This window comes from Scyliorhinus torazame, chromosome 28 (genome assembly GCF_047496885.1).
Source record: "Scyliorhinus torazame isolate Kashiwa2021f chromosome 28, sScyTor2.1, whole genome shotgun sequence".
NCBI classification, from domain to species: domain Eukaryota; kingdom Metazoa; phylum Chordata; class Chondrichthyes; order Carcharhiniformes; family Scyliorhinidae; genus Scyliorhinus; species Scyliorhinus torazame.
In genome coordinates this window covers 23,633,024-23,659,198 of record NC_092734.1, presented here as the reverse complement: position 1 = coordinate 23,659,198, position 26,175 = coordinate 23,633,024, and the positions used below count along the sequence as shown (strand labels likewise).

General features: G+C 49.7%; 1 protein-coding gene across 1 annotated transcript in view; it reads right to left on the bottom strand.

The window, feature by feature from the left end:
• The window catches only part of samd8 (sterile alpha motif domain containing 8), a 73,142-nt gene that overhangs the window by 37,994 nt on the left and 8,973 nt on the right, over window positions 1-26,175 (bottom strand). Inside the window, exon 2 of the mRNA XM_072491657.1 lies at window positions 13,013-13,588. Within this exon, the coding sequence (XP_072347758.1) occupies window positions 13,013-13,581 (569 nt within the window). The 5' untranslated portion in view covers window positions 13,582-13,588. The remainder of the gene's footprint in view (window positions 1-13,012; window positions 13,589-26,175) is intronic.

Genomic DNA, 26,175 nt, shown 5'->3' with positions numbered 1-26,175 from the left:
GTTGCCACCGCCAGAAGAACCCTTGTACCGATCCCCTTAAGGCGAATTTCACCCTCTCCAATTTAATAAACCCCGCCATATTGTTGATCCAGGATTCCACGCTTGGGGGCCTCGCATCCCTCCACTGAAGAGGAATCCTTCGCCGGGCTACCAGGGACACAAAGGCCAGAATACCGGCCTCTTTCGCCTCCTGCACTCCCGGCTCCCCCGCAACCCCAAATATTGCGATCCCCCAGCCCGGTTTGACCCTGGATCCTACCGCCCTCGACACCATCCTTGCTACTCCCTTAAAAATTCATCCAGCGCTGGGTGTGATTTGCTGGGCTCCCCGAGCACCTAACACACCTGTCCTCACCCCCAAAGAACCTGCTCATCCTTGTCCCGGTCATGTGTGCCCTGTGCAGTACTTTAAACTGTATGAGGCTGAGCCTCGCGCATGAAGAGGAAGAGTTCACCCTCCCTAGGGCATCTGCCCATGTCCCCTCTTCGATCTCCTCTCCCAACTCCTCAGCCCACTTACCTTTCAACTCCACCACCGAGGCCTCCTCCTCCTCCTGCATCACCTGCTAAGTTTCCGAGATCTTCCCCATTCCAACCCCCCCCTACTCCGGTTGGACAGTGCCAGCCCCCCCCCCCCCCCCTCCTTACTCCGCTCCAGGAACACCCTTCTCACCCTCGGAGTCCCTCGCGCCCACACAAACCCCATTTATGCTCCTGTTGACCCGCCCAAAGAAGGCCTTCGGGATAAAAATGGGGAGGCCCTCGGGATAAAAATGGGGAGGCACTGGAACAGGAACAGAAACGTTGGGAGCACCATCATCTTAACTGACTGCACCCTACCCGCCAGGGACAGCGGCAGCATGTCCCACCTCTTGAACGCCTCCTCCATTTGCTCCACCAGTCTCGTGAAATTAAGTCTATGCAGTGCCCCCCAGCTCCTGGCCACCTGGACCCCCAAGTACCTGAAGCTCCTCTCTGTCCTTTTTAGTGGGAGCTCGCCAATCCCCTCTCCTGGTCCCCTGGGTGAACCACAAACAACTTGCTCTTCCCCATGTTGAGCTTGTACCCTGAGAAATCCCCAAACTCCCTGAAGATCATCATTACCTCCGGCATTCCCCCCACCGGGTCCGCCACATACAGCAGCAAGTCGTCCGCATAAAGCGACATCCTATGCTCCTCCCCGCCCCGCACCAACCCCCTCCAGTTCCTCGACTCTCTCAGTGCCATAGCCAGGGGTTCAATCGCCAGTGCGAAGAGCAGGGGTGACAGGGGACACCCCTGCCTCGTCCCTCGATGCAACCGAAAGCATTCAGACCTCCTCTTGTTCGTGGCCACACTCGCCATCGGGAGCTCGTACAACAACCTAACCCACCTAACAAACCCCTTCCCAAACCCAAACCTCTTCAGCACCTCCCACAAGTACCCCCACTCTACCCTATCGAAGGCCTTCTCAGCATCCATTGCCACCACTATCTCCGCCTCCCCCTCCCTCGCCGGCATCATAATCACATTCAGGAGTCTCCACACATTCACGTTCAACTGCCTCCCCTTCACGAATCCCGTCTGTTCTTCATGGATCACCTGCGGCACTCCATTCTCGTGGCTAAGACCTTCGCCAGCACCTTGGCATCTACATTTAACAGCAAAATCGGCCTGTAAGACCCACACTGCAGGGGATCTTTGTCCTGCTTCAGGATCAAGGAGATCAGTGCCCGGGATATCGTCGGGGGCAAAGCCCCCCTCCCTTGCCTCATTGAAGGTCCTAACTAGCAACGGGCCCAACAGGTCCATGTATTTCTTGTAGAATTTGACCGGGAAACCATCCGGCCCCGGTGCCTTCCCCGCCTGCATGCTCCCTATCCCTTTGGCCAGCTCCTCCAGCCCAATCGGGGCCCCCAATCCTGCTACCAGTCCCTCCTCCACCTTCAGAAACCTCACTTGGTCCAGCAAGCGGCCCATCCCTCCCTCCTTCCGTGGGGGCCCGGACCGATACAATTCCTCATAAAAGTCCCTGAAGACCCCATTGATGTCAACCCCACTCCGTACTACACTTCCTCCCCTGTTCTTAACTCCCCCGATCTCCCTAGCTGCGTTCCGCTTCCGAAGCTGATGCGCCAGCATCCGGCTTGCCTTTTCCCCATACTCATAAATCGCCCCCTGGGCCTTCCTCCACTGCACCTCCGCCGTCCTGTTGGTCAACAGGTCGAATTCGGCCTGGAGGCTGCGCCTCTTCCTCAGCAATCCCTCCTCCGCATACCTCCTGTCTACCCTCACCATCTCCCCCAACAGCCTCTCCCTCTGCTCTCTCCTCTCCTTGTGGGCCCTAATGGAAATCAGCTCTCCCCTAACCACTGCCTTCAGCACCTCCCATACCATCCCCACTTGGACCTCCCCGTTATCATTGGCCTCCAGGTATCTCTCTATGCTTCCTCGGACCCGCTCACTCACCTCCTCGTCCGCCAACAGCCCCACCTCCAAGCGCTACAACGGGCGCTGGTCTCTCCCCTCCCCCAGCTCTAGGTCTACCCAATGCGGGGCGTGATCAGAAATGGCTATCGCCGAGTACTCCGTATCCTCCACTCTCGCTATCAGCGCCCTACTCATAATAAAGAAGTCAATCCGAGAGTAAGCCTTATGGACATGCGAGAATAATGAAAATTCCCTAGCCCCCGGCCTTGCAAATCTCCAACGGTCCACCCCTCCCATGTGGTCTATAAACCCCCTCAGCACCTTAGCCGCCGCCGGCTTCCTAGCCGTCCTAGATCTGGAGCGATCCAGTGCCGGATCCAACACAGTGTTAAAGTCCCCCCCCCCATTATCAGGCCCCCCACTTCCAAGTCCGGGATCCGACCCAACATGCGCCGCATAAAACCCGCATCGTCCCAGTTCGGGGCATACACATTGACCAGCACCACCCTCTCCCCTTGCAGCTTACCACTTATCATTACGTACCTGCCGCCATTGTCTGTCACAATGCTCGACGCCTCGAACGACACCTTCCGATTTTTGGCATCCAACCCGGAGTGAAACACCTGACCTACCCAACCCTTCCTCAATCTTACCTGGTCTGCCACCTTCAGGTGTGTCTCCTGGAGCATGACCACATCCGCCTTCAGCCCCTTCAGGTGCGCGAACACCCGGGCCCGCTTGATCGGCCCGTTCAGCCCCCTTACATTCCGGGTTATCAGCCGGATCTGAGGGGCCCCCGCCCCCCCTCCCACTAGCCATAACCCCTCCTTGGCCAGCCACGCGCCCGTACTCCACACCCGGCCCGTTCCCCACGGCGGCAGACCCCCGTCCCAACCCCCTCTACTCGCTCCAGCTCCCCCTTGACCATAGCAACAGCAACCCGGTTCTCCTCCTCCCCCCCGCCCCAGCTAGGATGCCTCCTAGCTGCTTTACTCCCCCCATTGCACTCCCGCAAGTCAGCTGACTCCTGCTGACCCCGGCTACTCGCGCCTCTCCTTCGACTCCTCCCATTGTGGGACATATCCTCCTCCTCCTCCATTACCCATCCACAGGCTCTCCACCTCCCCCTTCCATCCCAAGCGCGGGAAACAACACTCGCTTCCCCGTCCCGGCGCTGCCCCCTCCAGCCTTCAGCACGGGAAAAAGCCCGCGCTTTCAACCTGCCCGGCCCCGCCACCCGTCGCCGTTCCTTTTACAGGCCCAGTCCCCTCACCCCCGACTCAGGCCTCCCCCTCCCCCGCGGGGCCCCATCCCCCCTACCGGCCATCCACCTCTACTCCATTTACTTACCTCTCTCCAAGAGCCCTCCCGACAGACCCAACCAAAACAGTGCCCAACCCACCCTAACCACCCTCATCGAACCAAATAGAAATAAGGGCAAAGAACCCCCCCTCAAAGTGTAACACCCCAACAACAATCCCCGACCACCCATCCTGACCCTCAGTTTGTGTCCAGTTTCCTGGCCTGAACAAAGGCCCACGCCTCCTCCGGAGACTCAAAATAATGGTGCCGGTCCTTGTAGGTGACCCACAGCGCGCCGGCTGCAACATGCCAAACTTCACCCTCTTTCTGTGCAGCACTGCCTTCGCCCGATTGTACCCGGCCCTCTTCTTCGCCACCTCCGCACTCCAGTCCTGGTATATCCAAACCTCCGCATTCTCCCACCTGCTGCTCCTCTCTTTCTTGGCTCACCTGAGCACACACTCCCGATCAGCAAACCGATGAAACCGCACCAGCACCGCACGCGGCGGCTCGTTAGCCTTGGGCCTCCTCGCCAGCACTCTATGGGCCCCTTCCAGCTCCAGGGGCCCCTGGAAGAACCCCGCTCCCATCAGCGAGTTTAGCATGGTGGCCACATAGGCCTCCACGTCCGACCCCTCCAGCCCGTCCGTGAGGCCCAGAATCCACAAATTCTTCCGCCTCGACCGATTCTCCATCTCCTCAAACCGCTCCTGCCATTTCTTGTGGAGCGCCTCGTGCGCCTCCACCTTTACCGCAAGGCCTAAGATCTCGTCCTCGTTGTCAGAGACCTTTTTTTTTATTAAATATTTTATTGAAAATTTTTGGTCAACCAACACAGTACATTGTGCATCCTTTACACAATATTATAACAACACAAATAACAATGACCTATTTTATAAACAAAAAGTGAATAAATAATAAATAACAAAAATAAAAACTAGCCCTAATTGGCAACTGCCTTGTCACAAGTAACACTCTCCAAAAATATAATTTAACAGTCCAATATATAATTATCTGTAGCAACGACCTATACATACTATACAGTATATATTAACAACCCTGAGAGTCCTTCTGGTTCCCCCTCTTCCCCCCCCCCCCCCTCCCCCGATCCTGGGCTGCTGCTGCTGCCTTCTTTTTCCCATTCCGTCTATCTTTCTGCGAGGTATTCGACGAACGGTTGCCACCGCCTGGTGAACCCTTGAGCCAACCCCCTTAGGACGAACTTAATCCGCTCTAGCTTTATAAACCCCGCCATGTCATTTATCCAGGTCTCCACCCCCGGGGGCTTGGCTTCTTTCCACATTAGCAATATCCTGCGCCGGGCTACTAGGGACGCAAAGGCCAAAACATCGGCCTCTCTCGCCTCCTGCACTCCCGGCTCTTGTGCAACCCCAAATATAGCCAACCCCCAGCTTGGTTCGACCCGGACTCCTACTACTTTTGAAAGCACCTTTGTCACCCCCATCCAAAACCCCTGTAGTGCCGGGCATGACCAAAACATATGGGTATGATTCGCTGGGCTTCTCGAGCACCTCGCACACCTATCCTCCACCCCAAAAAATTTACTGAGCCGTGCTCCAGTCATATGTGCCCTGTGTAATACCTTAAACTGAATCAGGCTTAGCCTGGCACACGAGGACGACGAGTTTACCCTGCTTAGGGCATCTGCCCACAGCCCCTCCTCGATCTCCTCCCCCAGCTCTTCTTCCCATTTCCCTTTTAGTTCATCTACCATAGTCTCCCCTTCGTCCCTCATTTCCCTATATATATCTGACACCTTACCATCCCCCACCCATGTCTTTGAGATCACTCTGTCCTGCACCTCTTGTGTCGGGAGCTGCGGGAATTCCCTCACCTGTTGCCTCGCAAAAGCCCTCAGTTGCATATACCTGAATGCATTCCCTTGGGGCAACCCATATTTCTCGGTCAGCGCTCCCAGACTCGCGAACTTCCCATCCACAAACAGATCTTTCAGTTGCGTTATTCCTGCTCTTTGCCACATTCCATATCCCCCATCCATTCCCCCCGGGGCAAACCTATGGTTGTTTCTTATCGGGGACCCCCCCAAGGCTCCAGTCTTTCCCCTATGCCATCTCCACTGTCCCCAAATCTTCAGTGTAGCCACCACCACCGGGCTTGTGGTGTAGTTCCTCGGTGAGAACGGCAATGGGGCTGTCACCATAGCCTGTAGGCTAGTCCCCCTACAGGACGCCCTCTCTAATCTCTTCCACGCCGCTCCGTCCTCCTCTCCCATCCACTTACTCACCATTGAAATATTAGCGGCCCAATAATACTCACTTAGGCTCGGTAGTGCCAGCCCCCCCCCTATCCCTGCTACGCTGTAAGAATCCGTTCCTCACTCTCGGGGTCTTCCCGGCCCACACAAAACCCATGATGCTCTTTTCAATCCTTTTAAAAAAAGCCTTCGTAATCACCACCGGGAGGCACTGAAACACAAAGAGGAATCTCGGGAGGACCACCATCTTAACCGCCTGCACCCTCCCTGCCATTGACAGGGATACCATATCCCATCTCTTGAAATCCTCCTCCATCTGTTCCACCAACCGCGTTAAATTTAACCTATGCAATGTGCCCCAATTCTTAGCTATCTGGATCCCCAGGTAACGAAAGTCCCTTGTTACCTTCCTCAACGGTAGGTCCTCTATTTCTCTACTCTGCTCCCCTGGATGCACCACAAACAACTCACTTTTCCCCATGTTCAATTTATACCCTGAAAAATCCCCAAACTCCCCAAGTATCCGCATTATTTCTGGCATCCCCTCCGCCGGGTCCGCCACGTATAGTAGCAAATCGTCCGCATACAAAGATACCCGGTGCTCTTCTCCTCCCCTAAGTACTCCCCTCCACTTCTTGGAACCCCTCAACGCTATCGCCAGGGGCTCAATCGCCAGTGCAAACAATAATGGGGACAGAGGGCATCCCTGCCTTGTCCCTCTATGGAGCCGAAAATATGCAGATCCCCGTCCATTCGTGACCACGCTCGCCACTGGGGCCCTATACAACAGCTGCACCCATCTAACATACCCCTCTCCAAAACCAAATCTCCTCAACACCTCCCACAAATAATCCCACTCCACTCTATCAAATGCTTTCTCGGCATCCATCGCCACTACTATCTCCGTTTCTCCCTCTGGTGGGGCCATCATCATTACCCCTAACAACCTCCGTATATTCGTGTTCAGCTGTCTCCCCTTCACAAACCCAGTTTGGTCCTCGTGGACCACCCCCGGGACACATTCCTCTATTCTCATTGCCATTACCTTGGCCAGGACCTTGGCATCTACATTTAGGAGGGAAATAGGTCTATAGGACCCGCATTGTAGCGGGTCCTTTTCCTTCTTTAAGAGAAGCGATATCGTTGCTTCAGACATAGTCGGGGGCAGTTGTCCCCTTTCATTAAAGGTCCTCGTCAGTACCGGGGCGAGCAAGTCCACATATTTTCTATAGAATTCGACTGGGAATCCATCCGGTCCCGGGGCCTTTCCCGCCTGCATGCTCCTAATTCCTTTCACCACTTCTTCTACCTCGATCTGTGCTCCCAGTCCCACCCTTTCCTGCTCTTCCACCTTGGGAAATTCCAGCCGATCCAAGAAGCCCATCATTCTCTCCCTCCCATCCGGGGGTTGAGCTTCATATAATTTTTTATAAAATGTCTTGAACACTCCATTCACTCTCTCCGCTCCCCGCTCCATCTCTCCTTCCTCATCCCTCACTCCCCCTATTTCCCTCGCTGCTCCCCTTTTCCTCAATTGGTGTGCCAGCAACCTGCTCGCCTTCTCCCCATATTCGTACTGTACACCCTGTGCCTTCCTCCATTGTGCCTCTGCAGTGCCTGTAGTCAGCAAGTCAAATTCTACATGTAGCCTTTGCCTTTCCCTGTACAGTCCCTCCTCCGGTGCTTCCGCATATTGCCTGTCCACCCTCAAAAGTTCTTGCAGCAACCGCTCCCGTTCCTTACTCTCCTGCTTCCCTTTATGTGCCCTTATTGATATCAGCTCCCCTCTAACCACCGCCTTCAACGCCTCCCAGACCACTCCCACCTGGACCTCCCCATTATCATTGAGTTCCAAGTACTTTTCAATGCACCCCCTCACCCTCAGACACACCCCCTCATCTGCCATTAGTCCCATGTCCATTCTCCAGGGTGGGCGCCCTCCTGTTTCCTCCCCTATCTCCAAGTCCACCCAGTGTGGAGCGTGATCCGAAATGGCTATAGCCGTATACTCCGTTCCCCTCACCTTCGGGATCAATGCCCTACCCAGCACAAAAAAGTCTATTCGCGAATAGACTTTATGGACATAGGAGAAAAACGAGAACTCCTTACTCCTAGGTCTGCTAAATCTCCACGGGTCTACACCTCCCATCTGCTCCATAAAATCTTTAAGTACCTTAGCTGCTGCCGGCCTCCTTCCAGTCCTGGACTTCGACCTATCCAGCCCTGGTTCCAACACCGTATTAAAATCTCCCCCCATTATCAGCTTTCCCATCTCTAGGTCCGGAATGCGTCCTAGCATCCGCCTCATAAAATTGGCATCATCCCAGTTCGGGGCATATACGTTTACCAAAACCACTGTCTCCCCCTGTAGTTTGCCACTCACCATCACGTATCTGCCCCCGTTATCCGCCACTATAGTCTTTGCCTCGAACATTACCCGCTTCCCCACTAATATAGCCACCCCCCTGTTTTTCGCATCTAGCCCCGAATGGAACACCTGCCCCACCCATCCTTTGCGTAGCCTAACCTGGTCTATCAGTTTCAGGTGCGTTTCCTGTAACATAACCACATCTGCCTTAAGTTTCTTAAGGTGTGCGAGTACCCGTGCCCTCTTTATCGGCCCGTTCAGCCCTCTCACGTTCCACGTGATCAGCCGAGTTGGGGGGCTTCCTACCCCCCCCCCCCCCCTTGTCGATTAGCCATCACTTTTTTCCAGCTCCTCACCCGGTTCCCACGCAGCTGTATCTCCCCCAGGCGGTGCCCCCCCGCCCATCCTCTCCCATACCAGCTCCCCCCTCTCCCCAGCAGCAGCAACCCAGTAATTCCCCCCTCCCACCCCCCCCCCGCTAGATCCCCCGCTAGCGTAATTACTCCCCCCATGTTGCTCCCAGAAGTCAGCAAACTCTGGCTGACCTCGGCTTCCCCCCGTGACCTCGGCTCGCACCGTGCGACGCCCCCTCCTTCCTGCTTCTCTATTCCCGCCATGATTATCATAGCGCGGGAACCAAGCCCGCGCTTCTCCCTTGGCCCCGCCCCCAATGGCCAACGCCCCATCTCCTCCACCTCCCCTCCTCCCCCCATCACCACCTGTGGGAGAGAGAAAAGTTACCGCATCGCAGGATTAGTACATAAAACCCTTCTTTGCCCCCCACATTCGCCCCACCACTTTGTTCGAACGTTCTTTTTAATAACCCGCTCATTCCAGTTTTTCTTCCACAATAAAAGTCCACGCTTCATCCGCCGTCTCAAAGTAGTGGTGCCTCTCTCGATATGTGACCCACAGTCTTGCCGGTTGCAGCATTCCAAATTTTATCTTCTTTTTATGAAGCACCGCCTTGGCCCGATTAAAGCTCGCCCTCCTTCTCGCCACCTCCGCACTCCAGTCTTGATAAACGCGGATCACCGCGTTCTCCCATTTACTACTCCGAGTTTTCTTCGCCCATCTAAGGACCATTTCTCTATCCTTAAAACGGAGGAATCTCACCACTATGGCTCTGGGAATTTCTCCTGCTCTCGGTCCTCGCGCCATCACTCGGTATGCTCCCTCCACCTCCAACGGACCTGCCGGGGCCTCCGCTCCCATTAACGAGTGCAGCATCGTGCTCACATATGCCCCGACGTCCGCTCCCTCCACACCTTCAGGAAGACCAAGAATCCTCAGGTTGTTCCTCCTTGCGTTGTTTTCCAGTGCCTCCAACCTTTCCACACATCGTTTCTGATGTGCCTCCTGCGTCTCCGTCTTCACCACCAGGCCCTGTATACCGTCCTCATTCTCGGCTGCCTTTGCCTTCACGACCCGAAGCTCCCGCTCCTGGGTCTTTTGTTCCTCCTTTAGCCCTTCGATCGCCTGTAGTATCGGGGCCAACAGCTCTTTCTTCATTTCCTTTTTGATCTCTTCCACACAGCATTTCAAGAACTCTTGTTGTTCAGGGCCCCATGTTAAACTGCCACCTTCCGACGCCATCTTGGTTTTTGCTTGCCTTCCTTGCCGCTGTTCTAAAGGATCCACTGCAATCTGGCCACTTCCCTCTCCTTTTTCCATCCGTATCCAGGGGGGATTCCCTTCTGGTTTACCGCACAGTGTTTTTAGCCGTCAAAATTGCCGTTGGGGCTCCTATCAAGAGCCCAAAAGTCCGTTTCACAGGGAGCTGCCGAAATGTGCGACTCAGCTGGTCATCGCCGCACCCGGAACGTCAGAGACCTTTTGTCGGACCTCGCGGATTGCCACCCCCTGGGCCGTCTGGCTCTCCAGCAGCTTGTCTATAGAAGCCTTCATCGGCTCCAGCAGGTCCGCTTTAATCTCCCTGAAGCAGCGCTGATGACCTCCTGCTGCTCCTACGCCCACTGCATCCACGCTGCCTAGTCCCCGCCCGCCGCCATTTTGCTCTTCTTCCCTCGCACCTTCTTTGGGTTCACCACCATTTTTTTTTAGTCGCCCTGCTCCTGATCTAAGCCATACTCTGTCGGGGAACTATTGCATCTCCTTCCCACACCGGGAAACATCGAAAAAGTGCTGTTGGGGGGCCTGAAAAGAGCCCAAAAGTCAGTTTTTAGCAGGAGCTGCCGAACGTGCGACCTAGCTCTGCATAGCCGCAACCGGAAGTGGCCACTCTAAACATATTGATCTACATTCCATCGAACCCCTGCAAATCCCTGGACACTAAAGGGCATTTTTATCATGGCCAATCCACCTAACCTGCACATCTTTGGAGGAAACCGGAGCACCTGGAGGAAACCCATGCAGACACAGGGAGAACGTACAAACTCTGGACAGTCACCCAAGGCTGGAATTGAACTAGGGTCCCTGGCGCTATGAGGCAGCACGACTAACCACTGAGCCACCGTGCCGCCCCTACATACATATTGAAAGCTGCTCAGGAATTCAGATGGTCCTACATGAGTTCTCCTACAACACCAGGTTAAAGTCCAACAGGTTTGTTGCGAATCACTAGCTTTCGGAGCGCAGCTCCTTCCTCAGGCACGTTCTCCTGTCAGACAATGAAGCAGAGGATGAAGCGAAGCGGCAGAAGAGATAAAGAAAACGATAGATGCTCGGAATGAATATGATGTTACGGTTTTAGTTTACAAACTTCTTTTAAAATATATACGGTTATGATGTTTGCAAACACAACAGCCAATTTATGCCTAGCAAACAAGATTGAGATAAATGACCAGTGAACCCGGTTTTCTGATGCTCGTCGAGGAATAAATATCGGCCAGGATACCAAAAGAACCCACCTGATATTCTTTGAAAAAAGCCACTTCCACCTAGATTCTGATCAATACTCTAATCCTTTAGAAATAGTCTAACAGTGAACAAATTGTAATGACTGTAATTCAACTCGATATCCAAAGATATGCAGCAACTATTTATTTAAAGAAAAATCTGAAGCAGTCTGCATATCACAATAGCTACAATCCAATGCGTCTGTTGGCACTGTCACAATTTATCTGCCAGTTGTATCCTGATTTATGATGATTCAAAACAGCTACACGCCCCAGAGAATGGGTCGTAACTTCCAGGGAGTGCTAACCACAGTCAGATTGCCACTCGACTCTTAGCTGCTTACCTTGAAATGGAACCGAAATCCTCTCACCTCACCTTCCAATCCAGGCAGGATGAGAAAGGTGCAGTGCAGTGGGTTCCTAAGGCCTTCTGTCAATGGCAGCTGAGTCAGAGAGAAGGAAGCCATGCCCCCATTTTTACATCACTAGCAGTAGGAAGGCAGGCGGCAGGATTGGGAGGGCTGCAGGTGTGTGCGCGCGGGAGGCAGCGGGATTTCCCGTGGCAGCACAGCCCTTGGGGGTTGGTGGATCAGGATGGGTCAGTACTACAGTTACCCAGGAGTCGGAAGTAGTTTTAATTCTTCCCACCTTTTCTGGTTAAGTAGTACTGTAAGATAGTCAGAAGCAGCCGGCATTGCAATTTAAATCAGTATTTTGAATGATTTCCATTGCAGGAAAATTGTCCAACGGAAGTTTGAATGTCCTGGGCATTTGCCAAGCATTCCTTACCTGGGGCTTTCCACGGAGTCCAGCATATCTTCCCCCCCCCCCCTCCGGCACAATGCCCTACTGCTCGGAGGGTATAGGCCAGCGTCTTTTCTTTAGTCTTGGAGCACAAATCAGTAAACAATGCTTCATGCAGTAGAGAATGGGGGAAACTCAAGCCCAAAGGGATCTTAACTTCAAAGTTTTATTTGCATGCCCTCACTTAGGGTGTATCACGATTGTACATCGTTGTAATTTTAAAAAGTGAGATGCTTTCGAGTAGACTAAAAGGGTTTGACTTCCACCACAGCAGAAAATCTCCAATTTGCTTTGATAAGAGTGGGAACAAGCAGAGGCTAAGTGGATCACAATAAAAATGGAGAGAAATGATCAGGGCAATCTAACATGGATGCTCAACATGCCTTGTTCAGAGCACCACTTGTGTACTGTGAACAGATACCGTCTCATCCCTTGTTAATAGAACTGGAGGGGAATAAGACAGAGTTCATCCAAAATGCCCAAAAAGAAATTGACGCTTGTGTATTAGAATCATGCTTTCTGCCCAAATAAAGTTTAGACAAAGGCGTAAATCTGCAGAGGAATGAATGATTATTACATGAATTCAATTTCCATACCTCTTTAATGGTCAATAGAAAGTGAAGACAGGAGAGCAGAAAAAGACAAAATAGATTAGAAGCATTTTGGGATAGTTAAACCAAAATTCGCTCCAAAAATGCGAAGTTCCGTGGATGCTGGAAATCTGAAACAAAATCAGTAAATGATGGAAACGCTCAACAGATCTGGCAGCACGCGTGGAGAGAGAAACATGAATAAAGGTCACAGACTTGAATTGTTTCTCTCTCCACAGATGCTGCCTGACCTGTTGAGTGTTTCCAAAAAACTGCCTTAGATGCTTGCGAAAAGCAGACTAACAAACACATGTTTGGGCTACAGAAATAGTTTCTCAGTTTTGAAAAGGTAGCTGTGTCCCAGTGTTATAAATAAGTACTCTATTCATGAGTAGTGAAGTTACTTTTAACGTATAAAACAAAGTCACATTAACTTCATACTTACCTATCCAGGAATATGTCTGGGAGGGGTGGATAAGTTTGCATGTCAGGCACACGTTCATGAACTACTACCATGACAATCGATGTAAACCCAAAGACTACAAATACATAAACAGAACTCAGAGCTGTCTTCCAAAACTCTGGGTCAAGTCTTCGTGGTTGATATTTGTAGTATTTACCATTCTGATATTGTTCAGTCCTCAAGTCCCCACTAGAACCACCACTGTCCCTGGAATGATCCACACCATTACACTGACAGTCTTTGCTTTGTGATGAATTACCAGCATGTGCAACAAGACATTCTTCACCGACGTAGCCCATCTCCGCCAAGATATCCTTATGTTGCTTTTGTAGCTTCCGAATGGACACCATAAGCCTTTTAATATCACCCAACACTTTCAGTTCTAAAGGAGCGCAGCGTAAATCATATTCAGTCAAAGTTAACAAGGCAATACCATCCAGTCTGTGCTTATTACATAGAAGATCAACATATTCGCTGAAGCCTTCTTCCTTTAGCCACTTGGCCACATGTTTGCTGGTCCAGCGTCTGATAGTAAACTGGCTCCCAGTCATGTTTCACCTGCAAAATAAAAAACACAAAAGGTCAAACAACTGGTGGAACTACACATTTGGTGATGTGGTTCTTTTTACTATTGTATCAGAGAATGTTTCTAAGAATAAAGATTCCTCACTTTACTTAGGCAATTCAATGCAAGACATCGCCTCCCCCAGATGGTCTTCCACACCATTCAAAGTGATAATGCCCTTTGATATAAATAGAAATAACTCTAGCTACAAATCTTTGGTTTATAAAACACAGTTAATAAAAATGGCCTGCAGTGCAGCCTCAGGATGAAAGAATTCAATCACGTACCATTTTTAGTGCAGGCTTTAAGCCCACCAATGCCGACATTCCTCAGAAAGCTGAATCCATGTGCAATTAGATTCATCACCTTTCAGAAATGGTTTGAATCTTATTCCATGGTTTTATGAGAATTGGTGCAACCACTCCCAATACACAAAAAAACCAAGATGGATTTAACAAGACTGTATTTCACTGAATTTTTTTTAATGGAATTCACCTTTGAACGTGATCATTTTGCAAGAAACGCTCAAAAATATCCCAATTGACAAAGTGGGTAATCATGTTAACGGTAATTGATGAAACTCTACCCCATATACATTGCATAAGATGAAACTAACGCCGATGTCAACATCCTGGATTGCTTTCTCTGCCCTTTGTGATTCATACTTTCAGCCCAAACCTGCACAAGGAGCAAGCTGCTCCCCAGATATGTAATATACAATGAAACCTAGCAATAGTGTTCCTCAGACAATAGAGAACAAATCTGTTCCAGACCATTCAGGAACGAGGTAATCATTCCTTCAATCTCTCTGAAAAATACCTTTGGCAGGAAAATCAGCAAACCTTACCCTATTTACCAACTCTTCCAATAAAGCAAAAACAGAAAATACTGGGCAATCTCAGCAGGTCTGACAGCATCTGTGGAGAGGGAAGGGAGCTAATGTTTCAAATCTGGATGACTGACTCTTTGTCAACGCGTTTTGAAATGTACAATAAAATCTAGCAAACACGAGCATTATTTACATTGCAAAATAAATATCATGATCAGAGATTTCATTAAAGAGTTTTGACAAAGAGTCATCCAGATTCGAGACATTAGCTCCCTTCTGTCTCCACAGATACTGTCAGACTTGCTGAGATTGTCCAGTATTTTCTGTTTTTGTTCCAGATTCCAGCATCCGCAGTAATTTGCTTTTATCTTCCAATAAAGCAGATTGTTTGAAACTTCAGAGTCGTATTCACGGCCAAGCCAAGATTCAGATCTCATGTTCTGCCCAGCAAAAACACTGCCTACTTCCACCACCCACTCAACACTACTCCCACCTCAACCCATCAGCAGCCTAAACACTCATCCATGCATTTATTCCATTCAAACCCAATAGTTTGAATGCTGTTCTGGCCAAATTCCCAACCTCTGCCCTCCATAAACATCACCACATCCAAAACACTGCTGCCCATATCCCACCTTGCACGGAATCTCACTCAACCTCGCTATTTGGAAAACTAGTTGGAGAACCAGGGATTAATTTGAAATTCTGATCTTCACGTTTCAATCCTTTCAATGCCTTTTCTCTCTCAATCTTCCAGCTCGGTTCTGCTCTCCCTGTTCCTCTGGCTGTATATGCACCCTCCTCTCTCCTTTTGCCCCACCATTTGCAGTTTTGCCATCAGCAATCTAAGATCCATGCTTTGGAAATCCAGGAGTACTCTCTCCTTCCTCAAAACACTTGTTAAACCGCTCAAACTTTTGGTCACTATGCCTGCATTATCCCAGTGCCCATTTATTTCAGATAAGGCCTCTGAAGCACTTTAAATATGTTTCTATATTATAGGGACCTTATACACCTGTAACTACAAGTTAATTGCTGGTCTAAGGATAAAGTAACCATTATATTAACCAACACAGTGGTTAGCACTGCTGCCTCACAGCGCCAGAGACCCAGGTTCAATTACCGCCTCGGGTGACTGTCTCTGTGGAGTTTACACATTCTCCCCGTGTCTGCGTGGGTTTCCTCCGGGTGCTCCAAACACAGATCCTGAAGGGACTGGAGAGATAATAGTGCAGGAGAAGGCACGGTGGTTAGCACTGCTGCCTCACAGTGCCATGGACCCGGGTTCAATTCCGGCCTTGGGTGGAGCTTGCACGTTCTCCTCATGTCTGTGTGGGTTTCCTCCGGGTGCTCCGGTTTCCTCCCACAGTCCAAAGATGTGCAGGTTAGGTGGATTGGCCATGGTCAATTCATGGGGTTAAGGGGGTGGGGCGGGCGGGTGGGTGGACCCAGGTGGAGTGATTGTTCGGAGGGTCAGTGCAAACTCGATGGGCCGAATGGCCTTCTCCTGCAATGTAGGGATTCTATAGACTCATTGCTGGAGGAGCAAAATAATAGTTGAATGGAAAAGACTGGAACGAAACAATGGAGGCTAGGCATTGGAAAGGGATGGCATGGCACTGTATCAAAGGCTACAGAGGATGCCATTTAAAGTTTTGATTCGAGACTTAGTGCTGTTGCAGGGGCACAAATCAGAAAGAGGTTTGTGATTTATGCACTTGGCCCAGCGCAGATCTGGCAAAAGCTCCCATTTTCTGCAGTACTGCTGCTCCATCAATCAAAACCCATTTCTCCCACAACAATCCTTGAGCCACACATTCAACTTTGACCTTATTTACCCTACACCAAATTGCTTGTGACCCATGTAGTAATCCAGAGATTATCTTTCCATGGTTCCGCTTTTTAATTTTGTCCCGAACTGCTCATACTCCCTCAGCAAACCAAGTCCTACCACATGGACCATGACAACTGGACCCTCCCACTCCAATTTATTCTCTAGCCCCGAGGACATATCCTTAACCCTGGCACTCGGCAGACGCCACAGCCTCAGGACTTGCAATCTTGGCTGTAGGAAAAAAGTGACTATCCCTCTAACTATACTGTGCTGACTACAGATATCCCCAGCCCCGCATCCCACCTGGCTCGAACGACTTGAACAGCTTCTTGCACAACGGTACTGTGGTCAGTTTGCTCATCCTCCCTTTAGTCCCACGTGTCTTCCACACAGGCTGTAAGAATATCAAACCTGCTGATAACCGCTACCTTTTGAATCCCCATACCCACCTCTCTTACAGTCAACCCCTTCTAGCACTGACCAGAGTCCAAATCTGAAGTACCTAGTGAAAAATGAAAATGAAAATCACTTATTGTCACAAGTAGGCTTCAAATGAAGTTACTGTGAAAAGCCGCTAGTCACCACATTCCGGCGCCTATACGGGGAGGCTGGTACGGGAATTGAACCGTGCTGCTGGCCTGCCTTGGTCTGCTTTAAAAGCTCTTTAGCCCTGTGCCAAACCAGTCTGTTGTGACTGCCACCTGGGTCAAGTGTCAAGGTAGCTGTCCCCCTCCACAGTGACCCAAGTTCAGGCTCCAGCTCACCAACTCTGAGCCGAAGTACCCCGAGCTGCAGCCATGGTTGCTGCAGCCGTGGTTGCTGCAGCCGTGGTTGCTGCAGCCGTGGTTGCTGCAGCCGTGGTTGCTGCAGCCGTGGTTGCTGCAGCCGTGGTTGCTGCAGCCGTGGTTGCTGCAGCCGTGGTTGCTGCAGCCGTGGTTGCTGCAGCCGTGGTTGCTGCAGCCGTGGTTGCTGCAGCCGTGGTTGCTGCAGCCGTGGTTGCTGCAGCCGTGGTTGCTGCAGCCGTGGTTGCTGCAGCCGTGGTTGCTGCAGCTCCCACCTGCAGCTCCCACATGCTCCAGCTACAACACATCATCTTCAATTTGGTTTTTATTTAACTAATTAGGTTTCAATTTTAGAATATCACCCAATGATTGTGCAATGTTATATTATGGAATTCAACGGGCTATGCTATAAATTTGGTATAATACTTTATATCTTTAAACTATTGTCCCATTTTAAAGGCTGTAAAACTTAAAACTCATCAATCGCCTACGTGCACACCTAATTGATGCCTTGAGGCTGCATCGATCGGTTTCGCTGTCTTTGGCTTTCCTCTCTTGGAGCACTCCTTTCTGGGAGGCCACTTAGCCTCCACTGCCACCTTCAAGCGACTTACATTGTGTGTTTGCTAAACCATAGCTCAGATTCCTCGGAGCTGAGTCAGGAACTGATGGCTAGGAAATCAGTTCAAGCTAGTTACCTAATTAACTAACCACAGCTTTCTCTAGCAGTGAGGTTGTTTAACACTAAGACTGAAAAAAAAAACTACAATTTACTGAATGCAAAGCTGGCATTTTGACTAGATTGAAGAGGTCAACCCAAGAAACTCTGCAATTACCCAATTCCCAGAGTTAAGTACTCAGTCTCCACTGCCACGTTGTGCAACTGACTCTTACAATCTTCCGCCTATGAGAACAATTTCTCTCTATCTACTCTACCCAGACCCTTCGTGGTTTGAGTACCTCTACCAAATCCCCTCTCAGCCTTTTCTTCTCCAGAAGAACAGCTCCAGCTTCTCTGATCTATGTAACTGATGCACGATCATTTACACAAAGACGAGAGTTGGATGCAATCGAGGCTTTATTACACTAAGATGTGTGGCCTCCCACAGCAGCTGGCGAAATGGCTGATTTACGAGGAGCACACATTTATACTCCGCCTACTGGGCGGAGCCAACAGGCAGGGAACTACCCCCGTACCTGTAGTACAGGGCCTTACCACAAAGCACCCGATATATACATCAGTGGTGACTACCACATTCACCCCCTGTTAAAATTGAGTCCGGCGGGGGTGATGGAGAACTATATGCAAGTAGATGTTTTAAAGTACAGAAAAAAAATTGAGTCCAGCGGGGGTGGAGGAGAGTTATACAGAAGGATGATGTTTTCTTTTTTATAAGAGTCCCGATCAAGTTACAGGTTCAGTCGGTCCGGAGCCTTGATCTGCCGTTGGGAGCGCCGCAGTGATGGCGGCGATTCCGGTGTCGGTCGGGTCTTCGGTGACTCTGGGAGCGTGCCGAAATCCTCTTCATCCTCGGGCGTGGGCAGGGGGAGGACGGATTGTCCTGGGGCGGGGGTTGCGGCTGGGTGCACCAGGGGAGGGGAGGGTGGCACCGGGCCGGAGGGGTGTGTGCGTGTGGAACCAGCTGGTGCCAGGTCCCCGAGGGAGACAGTATCTTGGCGGCCGTTGGGGTACGCTACGTAGGCGTACTGTGGGTTGGCGTGGAGTAGCCGTACCCTCTCAACCAACGGGTCCGCCTTGTGTAGTCGTACTTGCTTATGGAGGAGTACGGGTCCTGGAGCTGCGAGCCAAGTCGGGAGCGACACCCCGGAGGTGGACTTCCTGGGGAAGGCAAAGAGACGTTCATGGGGTGTGTCATTAGTCGCAGTGCATAGGAGCGACCGAATGGAGTGAAGTGCGTCGGGAGGACCTCCTGCCAGCGGGTGGCCGGGAGATTTCTGGACCATAGGGCCAGCTGGACAGCCCTCCAGACCGTCCCATTCTCCCTCTCCACCTGCCCGTTTCCCCGGGGGTTATAGCTGGTCATCCAGCTCGAGGCGATACCCTTGTTGAGCAGGAACTGACGCAGCTCATCGCTCATGAATGAGGATCCCCTGTCGCTGTGGATGTAGGTGGGGAAGCCGAACAGAGCGAAGATGGTGTTTAGAGCTTTGATGACGGTGGCAGACGTCATGTCGGTCATGGGATGGCGAAGGGGAATCTGGAATATTCATCGACCACACTGAGGAAGTACATGTTACGGTCGGTGGAGGGGCCCTTTGAAGTCCATGCTGAGGCGTTCAAAGGGGCGGAAGGCCTTCACCAGACGCGCACGGTCTAGCTGGTAGAAGTGTGGTTTGCACTCCGCGCAGACCTGGCAGTCTCTGGTGATTGCCCGGACTTCCTCGACGGAGTTGGGAAGATTGCGGGCCTTGATGAATTGGTACAAACGTGTGACTCCCAGGTGACAAAGGTTGTCGTGCAGAGTCCGGAGTCGGACAGTCACAGTCTCTGACTAGGGGAATTAGAGCACGCCAGAAATCTTCCACTGACTCACCAGGAAGTTGACTACGAGTGGAATGTGTCTGGCGTAGAGCGTGTTAGTCCGCTGAGCGTAGTTTTCCTTCAGTAGCGCCATGGTGTCTTCGTAGGTCGGCGCAACCTGGATAAGTGGAAAGATGTTGGAGCTCAGCCGCGTGTAGAGGATCTGAATCTTCTGAGCTTCCGGAATTGGGTCTGGTGCAGACCTGATGTAAGCTTCGAAACAGGCTAGCCAATGTTCAAAGTCCTTTTTGGCGTAGCCTGATTGCGGATCCAGCTGCAGGCGATCCGGCTTGACACAGAGGTCCATCTTCTGAAAATTTTAGTTGAATAAATTGATGCACGATCAATTACACGAAGACGAGAGATGGATGTAATCGAGGCTTTATTACACTAAGATGTGTGGCCTCCCACAGCAGCTGGCGAAATGGCTGCTGTACGAGGAGCACACATATTTATACTCCGCCTATTGGGCGGAGCCAGCAGGCAGGGAACTACCCCTGTACCTGTAGTACAGGGCCTTACCACAAAGTACCTAATATATACATCAGTGGTGACTACCACAGTAACCAAGGTCCCTCACCAGGCAAGAGGACAAAGGAAAGCAGAAAACCAGAGAAAGGTTAGCAAGAAGGTGGAGGCCCTCCTTGAAGGTGGTATGATACGGTGAGAAAGGGGTTGGCACAGTTGCAGCAGAGGCAATGAACAGGTGGTCCCAGTCTTGGTGACCAAAAAACAGGCCGCAAGCTCTTTGCGTGCAAGCATATGTTCAGTAGATGTAGGAGAAAAGAAGTCAGGGGCTAACTTTACTGGCCAGGATAATCCCAGAGTAGTGACTGAATTTGGCAGAGAACAGCAATACTAGAACTGCTTGATGCGGCCAAAATCAATATCCATGAGCTACAAGCACTCCTTTTACGATAAGAACCCCGCACTCATCAGGAAGAACTCCATAGGACTAGTACAACAGAGACATATACATGCGGGAAAAGTCATTTACCTTAACTTATCACTGCTAAGAATCCTGCATATCTTGTGCCAACAGTATAGTCTCACTAGAAAGCACTTTTAAAAAGCTGAAGCACTGAAGTGGCAGCAGCACTTGCCATTGACTGTGATTCTTAAATGTAAAAGTTACGATAAAAGCACTTTGAATTAGTTTCATTCTTTGCGATTTTCAAACTTGTAGCTCAACATACGCCATGTTGGCACTGCTCGCCAAGGTCTGCCTAGCTCGAACCTGCACCTTGCTTTCAGGATTTCACAATACAAAGTCTGGTTAAATTAGTACAGTGACATATCACTGGTGATTTCAGGTATTATCATTAATTATTTTCTATTTATTCACAGAGTTATTGTAACTTTCCAAACTATATGTCACAGTCTCACAGCTGGTTCCACTTTATGTGCACTGTAGGACTTTAACCCCTGACAAATATTTAAAGGCTGCAACAGGTCATAACCAACAGGAGCAAGAGTACGTTTTTCAGTCCTTCGAACCTGCTCCACCATCCAATAAGATCATGACTGATCTGATTGTGGTCCTGACTCCTTTCCTGCCTGCAAACCACAAACCTTGTCGATGACAAATCTGTCTCACCAATATGTCCGATGATCCAAACTCTATTGTTCTCTGGGGAAGAGAGTTCCAAAGGCCAATGGCCTTCTGCGAGAAGAAATTTGGCCCTTTATTTTCGAACTCTGTCCCCTAGTTCCCCGAGCTGAAACATCCTCTCAGCATCTAGCCCCCTTATACACTTCAATAAGATCCTCTCTCATTCCTCTAAACTCCAACCTGGTCATAGAATCCCTACAATGCAGGAGGGCATTCGGCCCAGCGGGTCTGTACCGACACTCCGCCTAGGTCCACTCCCCTGCCCAATCCCTATAACGTAACCTGCAGATCCTTGGGCCCCAAGGGCCAATTTAGCATTATCTCCACAACCTACTCAGCGTTTCCTCATAAGACAGTCCACTCATCCCAGGAATCAGCCTAGTGAACCTTCCTTGAACTGCTTTCAATGCAAGTATATCCCCCTGAAGTAAGTAGGCCAAATAGTACTCGAGATGTGGTTACACCAATACCCTGTACAGTTGCAGCAAGGCTTCCCTATTTTCATACTCCATTTCTCATGCAATAAAGTATAACATTCCATTTTCCTCCCAATTATTTGCTGCACCTCATGGTATTTTTTTGTGCTCCATAAAGAATACTGACACATTATTAATATGCCAAATTAAACTGGGACACCTGTGTATGGAAAAAAAACTAATGGGTTTCACGGTTCTAAAGGACAAGCCTTTTCAAAATGTTACCTTGATGTTTTGCTATTTCCGCTCCCTTCTCACTGACACTATATCACACTGTGACCAGTAGGGTCTGATGGAACTCAGGATACTGCTCTACTACAATTAGCAGCAGCTCAGCAAACAAAACAGCATACTGTACAGGTATTTTCTCCTCTTTCGCACACACTCGAAAGGTGAAACATTTCATCACAGCTGAGTGCTCAAGTCATCTGCAACAATATTTGGCTAATGACCTCAAAACCTCGACCTCTGGATGTCAGTTCAGGCAAGGTCAGAATGTGAGCTGGTTGTTCTTTCAGCAGAGGGACAGGTCGACCTGCTGCTTTGTAACGATTTTCATTGAATACCGAGTGATAAAATACAACTGGAATGTTGATTAAGGTCAATGAACGCAGGCCACTTTAACCAAACTTTTACTGCAAACGCGAGGAAATCTTCAGAAGTGCAGGACAAGTGAAAAAATCAAATGAAAATGAAAAATCGCTTGTCATAAGTAGGCTTCAATGAAGTTACGGTGAAAAGCCCCTAGTCGCCACATTCTGGCGCCTGTTCGGGGAGGCTGGTACGGGAAGACTTGGCTGATGCACCAGGGGCCTGTGTAAGCTTGCATATTCCAGAATTGAACCGTGCTGCTGGCCTGCCTTGGTCTGCTTTAAAAGCCAGCTATTTAGCCCATTGTGCTAAACCAGCCCCTGTAAACAGATGGACTCAGATTAACATCCCTCAGGTGATACACAGAGCACCCAAGATGATATAATAATAATCGCTTGTCACAAGTAGGCTTCAATGAAGTTACTGTGAAAAGCCCCTAGTCGCCATGTTCGGGGAGGCTGGTACGGGAATTGAACCCGTTTTGCTGGCCTTGAACTGCCTTACAAGCCAGCTGTTTAGCACACTGGGCTTTTCCAACAGAACCATTCATCAACGATCTGTCCCAAACATGTAATGTATTCAGAAATAATCGTCTATGCCTATTTAAAAGTACAATAGTTATCCTGTTTCATTCCACTCAAGATTTGCTTTGGGAAGCCCCAACACATGGATGAGGACTTTGAATCTTTGTTTCAAAATATCTACAACTTCCTCCAACCCTGTGACTGAGGTCACACCTTCAGCTCTACTAATCTCCAGTCTATGAATCATTTCTCTCCTCTCCCGCATCAGTCACTAAGGCTCGGCCATCACGCCCCTATATTCCTCCTAAAACTTACCCCTTGCTAAGTGCGTTTCCAATTTCAAGAAGTTCCTCAAAGGACATCAATTCACATTGTGAAGTGCCTGAGGCATTTCTGACAATGATACACAGTACCAGTCCCATGATGTTATTAATTTTAAGCACCTTCTTGTCACAATTATGCATGGACCTTAAAAACTGATGACAATATCAGTCTCTATTCATAATTATCTGAGGGCAAAATAGATACAAGCAATCAATCCAAGGTGGGGCTCACTGTAATGGCAATTCACTCCAAACATATTGGTGCTGTTCCAATGCCATAAAAAGTCTTCAACAAGGTAAATTGACCCAGCGATTAAAGTTGTGGAAAATGTCCTCAAATACTGACATGTTGCCATTCCAAAAGTACAATGCCTACACTCATCAAGGTTTTGAGAATTTCCTGCAGGAGTTGGGATTTAGATGGATAAATTAGCTAACCACCTCGTAATAAACGTCAGAAATACAAATACAACAAACTTGCAACAGCAATTTTATTGGCCCTTGCATAAATAGAGACAAAGTATTTCCCTCTCTCGGTGTGTACCCTCGGTTACTTGTTGAAAGCCGACGCATCTTAGTGACAATATCACTATAAAGAAATCATGATGGAAGAGGGAAAAAGTTTACTTCAAACCCACACCTATGATTATTTAGAGAAAGGGGTCAGGCCAAGAGCCCAGCCACAGAAAGATCCATGATTGACAGAGGAGAACATTCACAAAGTGACAACAAAGAGGGGGCCGTGGGGGTAAGTTATGGGTAAATATTTAAACTAAATCCACCAATAACTTAAACTAAATAAAGTAATTACTTAAAAATCTGAAAAACGTGAGCCTAGTTGATTGAATGCACAAACTTTAACGAACTACATAAACAGATGCGGAGTCTGCACATTCTCCCTGTGTCTGCGTGGGTTTCCTCCGGGTGCTCCGGTTTCCTCCCACAGTCCAAAGACGTGCAGGTTAGGTGGATTGGCCATGATAAATTGCCCTTAGTGACCAAAAAAAGTTAGATGGGGTTATTGGGTTCCGGGGATAGGGTTTAAGTGGGTCGGTGCAGACTCGATGGGCTGAATGGCCTCCGTCTGCACTGTATGTTCTATGTTCTATGACAGTGAAGGTGGTGTGCCATTAATGCAGCATGGGTGAGTTTGGAGAGAGCATCACAATCCCAGAGAACCACATCTGCAGTAAGCATCTGAATCCCAAGGAACGTCAGCACAGATCTGTCAAACTAAAGTGCAGACACTGCAGGACATCAGAGTAGGGGAGAGCTGCCTGGTCACTTTGATTCAGGAGCCAGTCACACTCCATGGGTTAAGTGCTGCTGGGACTTTCGCGTGTGACTGAGAGTCACATAGATAAGGGAACCTCGGGTAAGGTGCTGGAAGAGCCTCGGCATTTGCCTTTATTCACCGTGTGCAAGGTTCTTACTGCCTGTGTGCATTAGGGAAAAGTCTGTAGGGTTACTGCAGAGTACAAGGGCCACATGGAAGCCATCTAAGTGGAAGTAGTGAAAAGCAATTTGATATGTGGGGGCACATCATAGCCAGGGCAGTACTCCTGTTCTCTGCTGCCACAACAGCATTGTCTGCCCAGTGCCAGGATCGAGAACATCTCCTTGTGACTGGAAAAGAATTTCAAGTGGGAGGAGTCTCGTCGCCCATGTGGAACCAATGATATGGGGAAACCTAGGACTTAGGTTTGCTGAGAGAATTTGAGGAGCTAGCGTCGAAATTAAAACAAAGAACCTCGCAGGCAATCACCTCTGGATTGCTACCAAAAGCACTGGCATCGGGTTAAAGATGAATGCAGCTGAAAATGTTGTGTGGGAAGCCCAGAGGTTTCAAAACCTGGCACAGAAAGCACTAGTGGAAGTAGTCTATAGCAATGTTTTTTTAGAATAGGAGTCACGACCCGCAGGTGGGTCACGGGCGAGTGTTGGGAGGATCATTTCCGCGGTGCTCCCGATCGGGGGGGAAAAGCATAGAATGGCCACCACTGTCTTTTACACCGAGAATGACGGCCAGTGCCATCTTTTAATTGAAAATACATGAGGCTGATGGGAATCCTCCGGCCAGAAGCAGCATCAGAGAGCAGGCCACGCACCCTGCACGTACACATGACGTCAAGCACCTTTTTCAATAATAATCTTTATTGTCACAAGTAGGCCTACATTAACACTGCAATGAAGTTACTGTGAAAATCCCCTCGTCGCCACATTCCGGCATCTGTTCGAGTACACGGAGGGAGAATTCAGAATGTCCAAATTACCTAACAGAACGTCTTTCGGGACCTTGTATGTACCTTTGGCGCCAAATCATGGAGCGGAGTTGCTTTCATTTTCCAGCTGCTGGTAAGAGGACTGTGAAGATGGATTGTTTTCTTTAAAGCAAGTGACGGCTAGAGATTCAATTAGGCAGTCTACCTACTCCATCAGGATCACAACAGAATCTTCTGGCGAGAGCTGCTCAGGAGAGTCCAGGGAAGGCAGAGCAGTGCTAGTGTTAGCTCTGTGCAGAACTCCAGGGCCTCTGGTTAACAGCCCACAAAGAAGAAATTATAATTTGAGAACAAAGCAGGTTAAAGATGAGGTATGGCCTTGTTAATTGTGTCAATGCAAATAAGGATGTAACGCCCATGTGCATTATATGCTGGGAAGTACCGACAAATGAAGGGTGAAGGTTGAGACCCCAGAGTCAGTTATTAACTTAGAGCTAACTCCAAATGAAAAGATTACGCTGCTGTAGCGGACCTGTGATACATTAAAAACACACCAAAAGTCCATGAGGCTGTCTGCAGTCTTGAGTAGCATCTCCCAGTAGTATCCAGTGCTGAATAAAACACGCATTTTGTTGCTATTGCCCTTCACGATGACCTATATGTGCGAGATTGTATTTTCCATTTTCATAAAGACGAAGACAGTACAAAGAAACTGACTGAAGACTGCACCTGATATGCGCATTGGGCTCTCCTCCTACAAACCTAATTCAAGTGAGATTGAGGGGACCTGGCTCCCCCCCTTTCGCATTAAAGCGAACATGGCATGGGTTGCGAAGGTCAGCCGG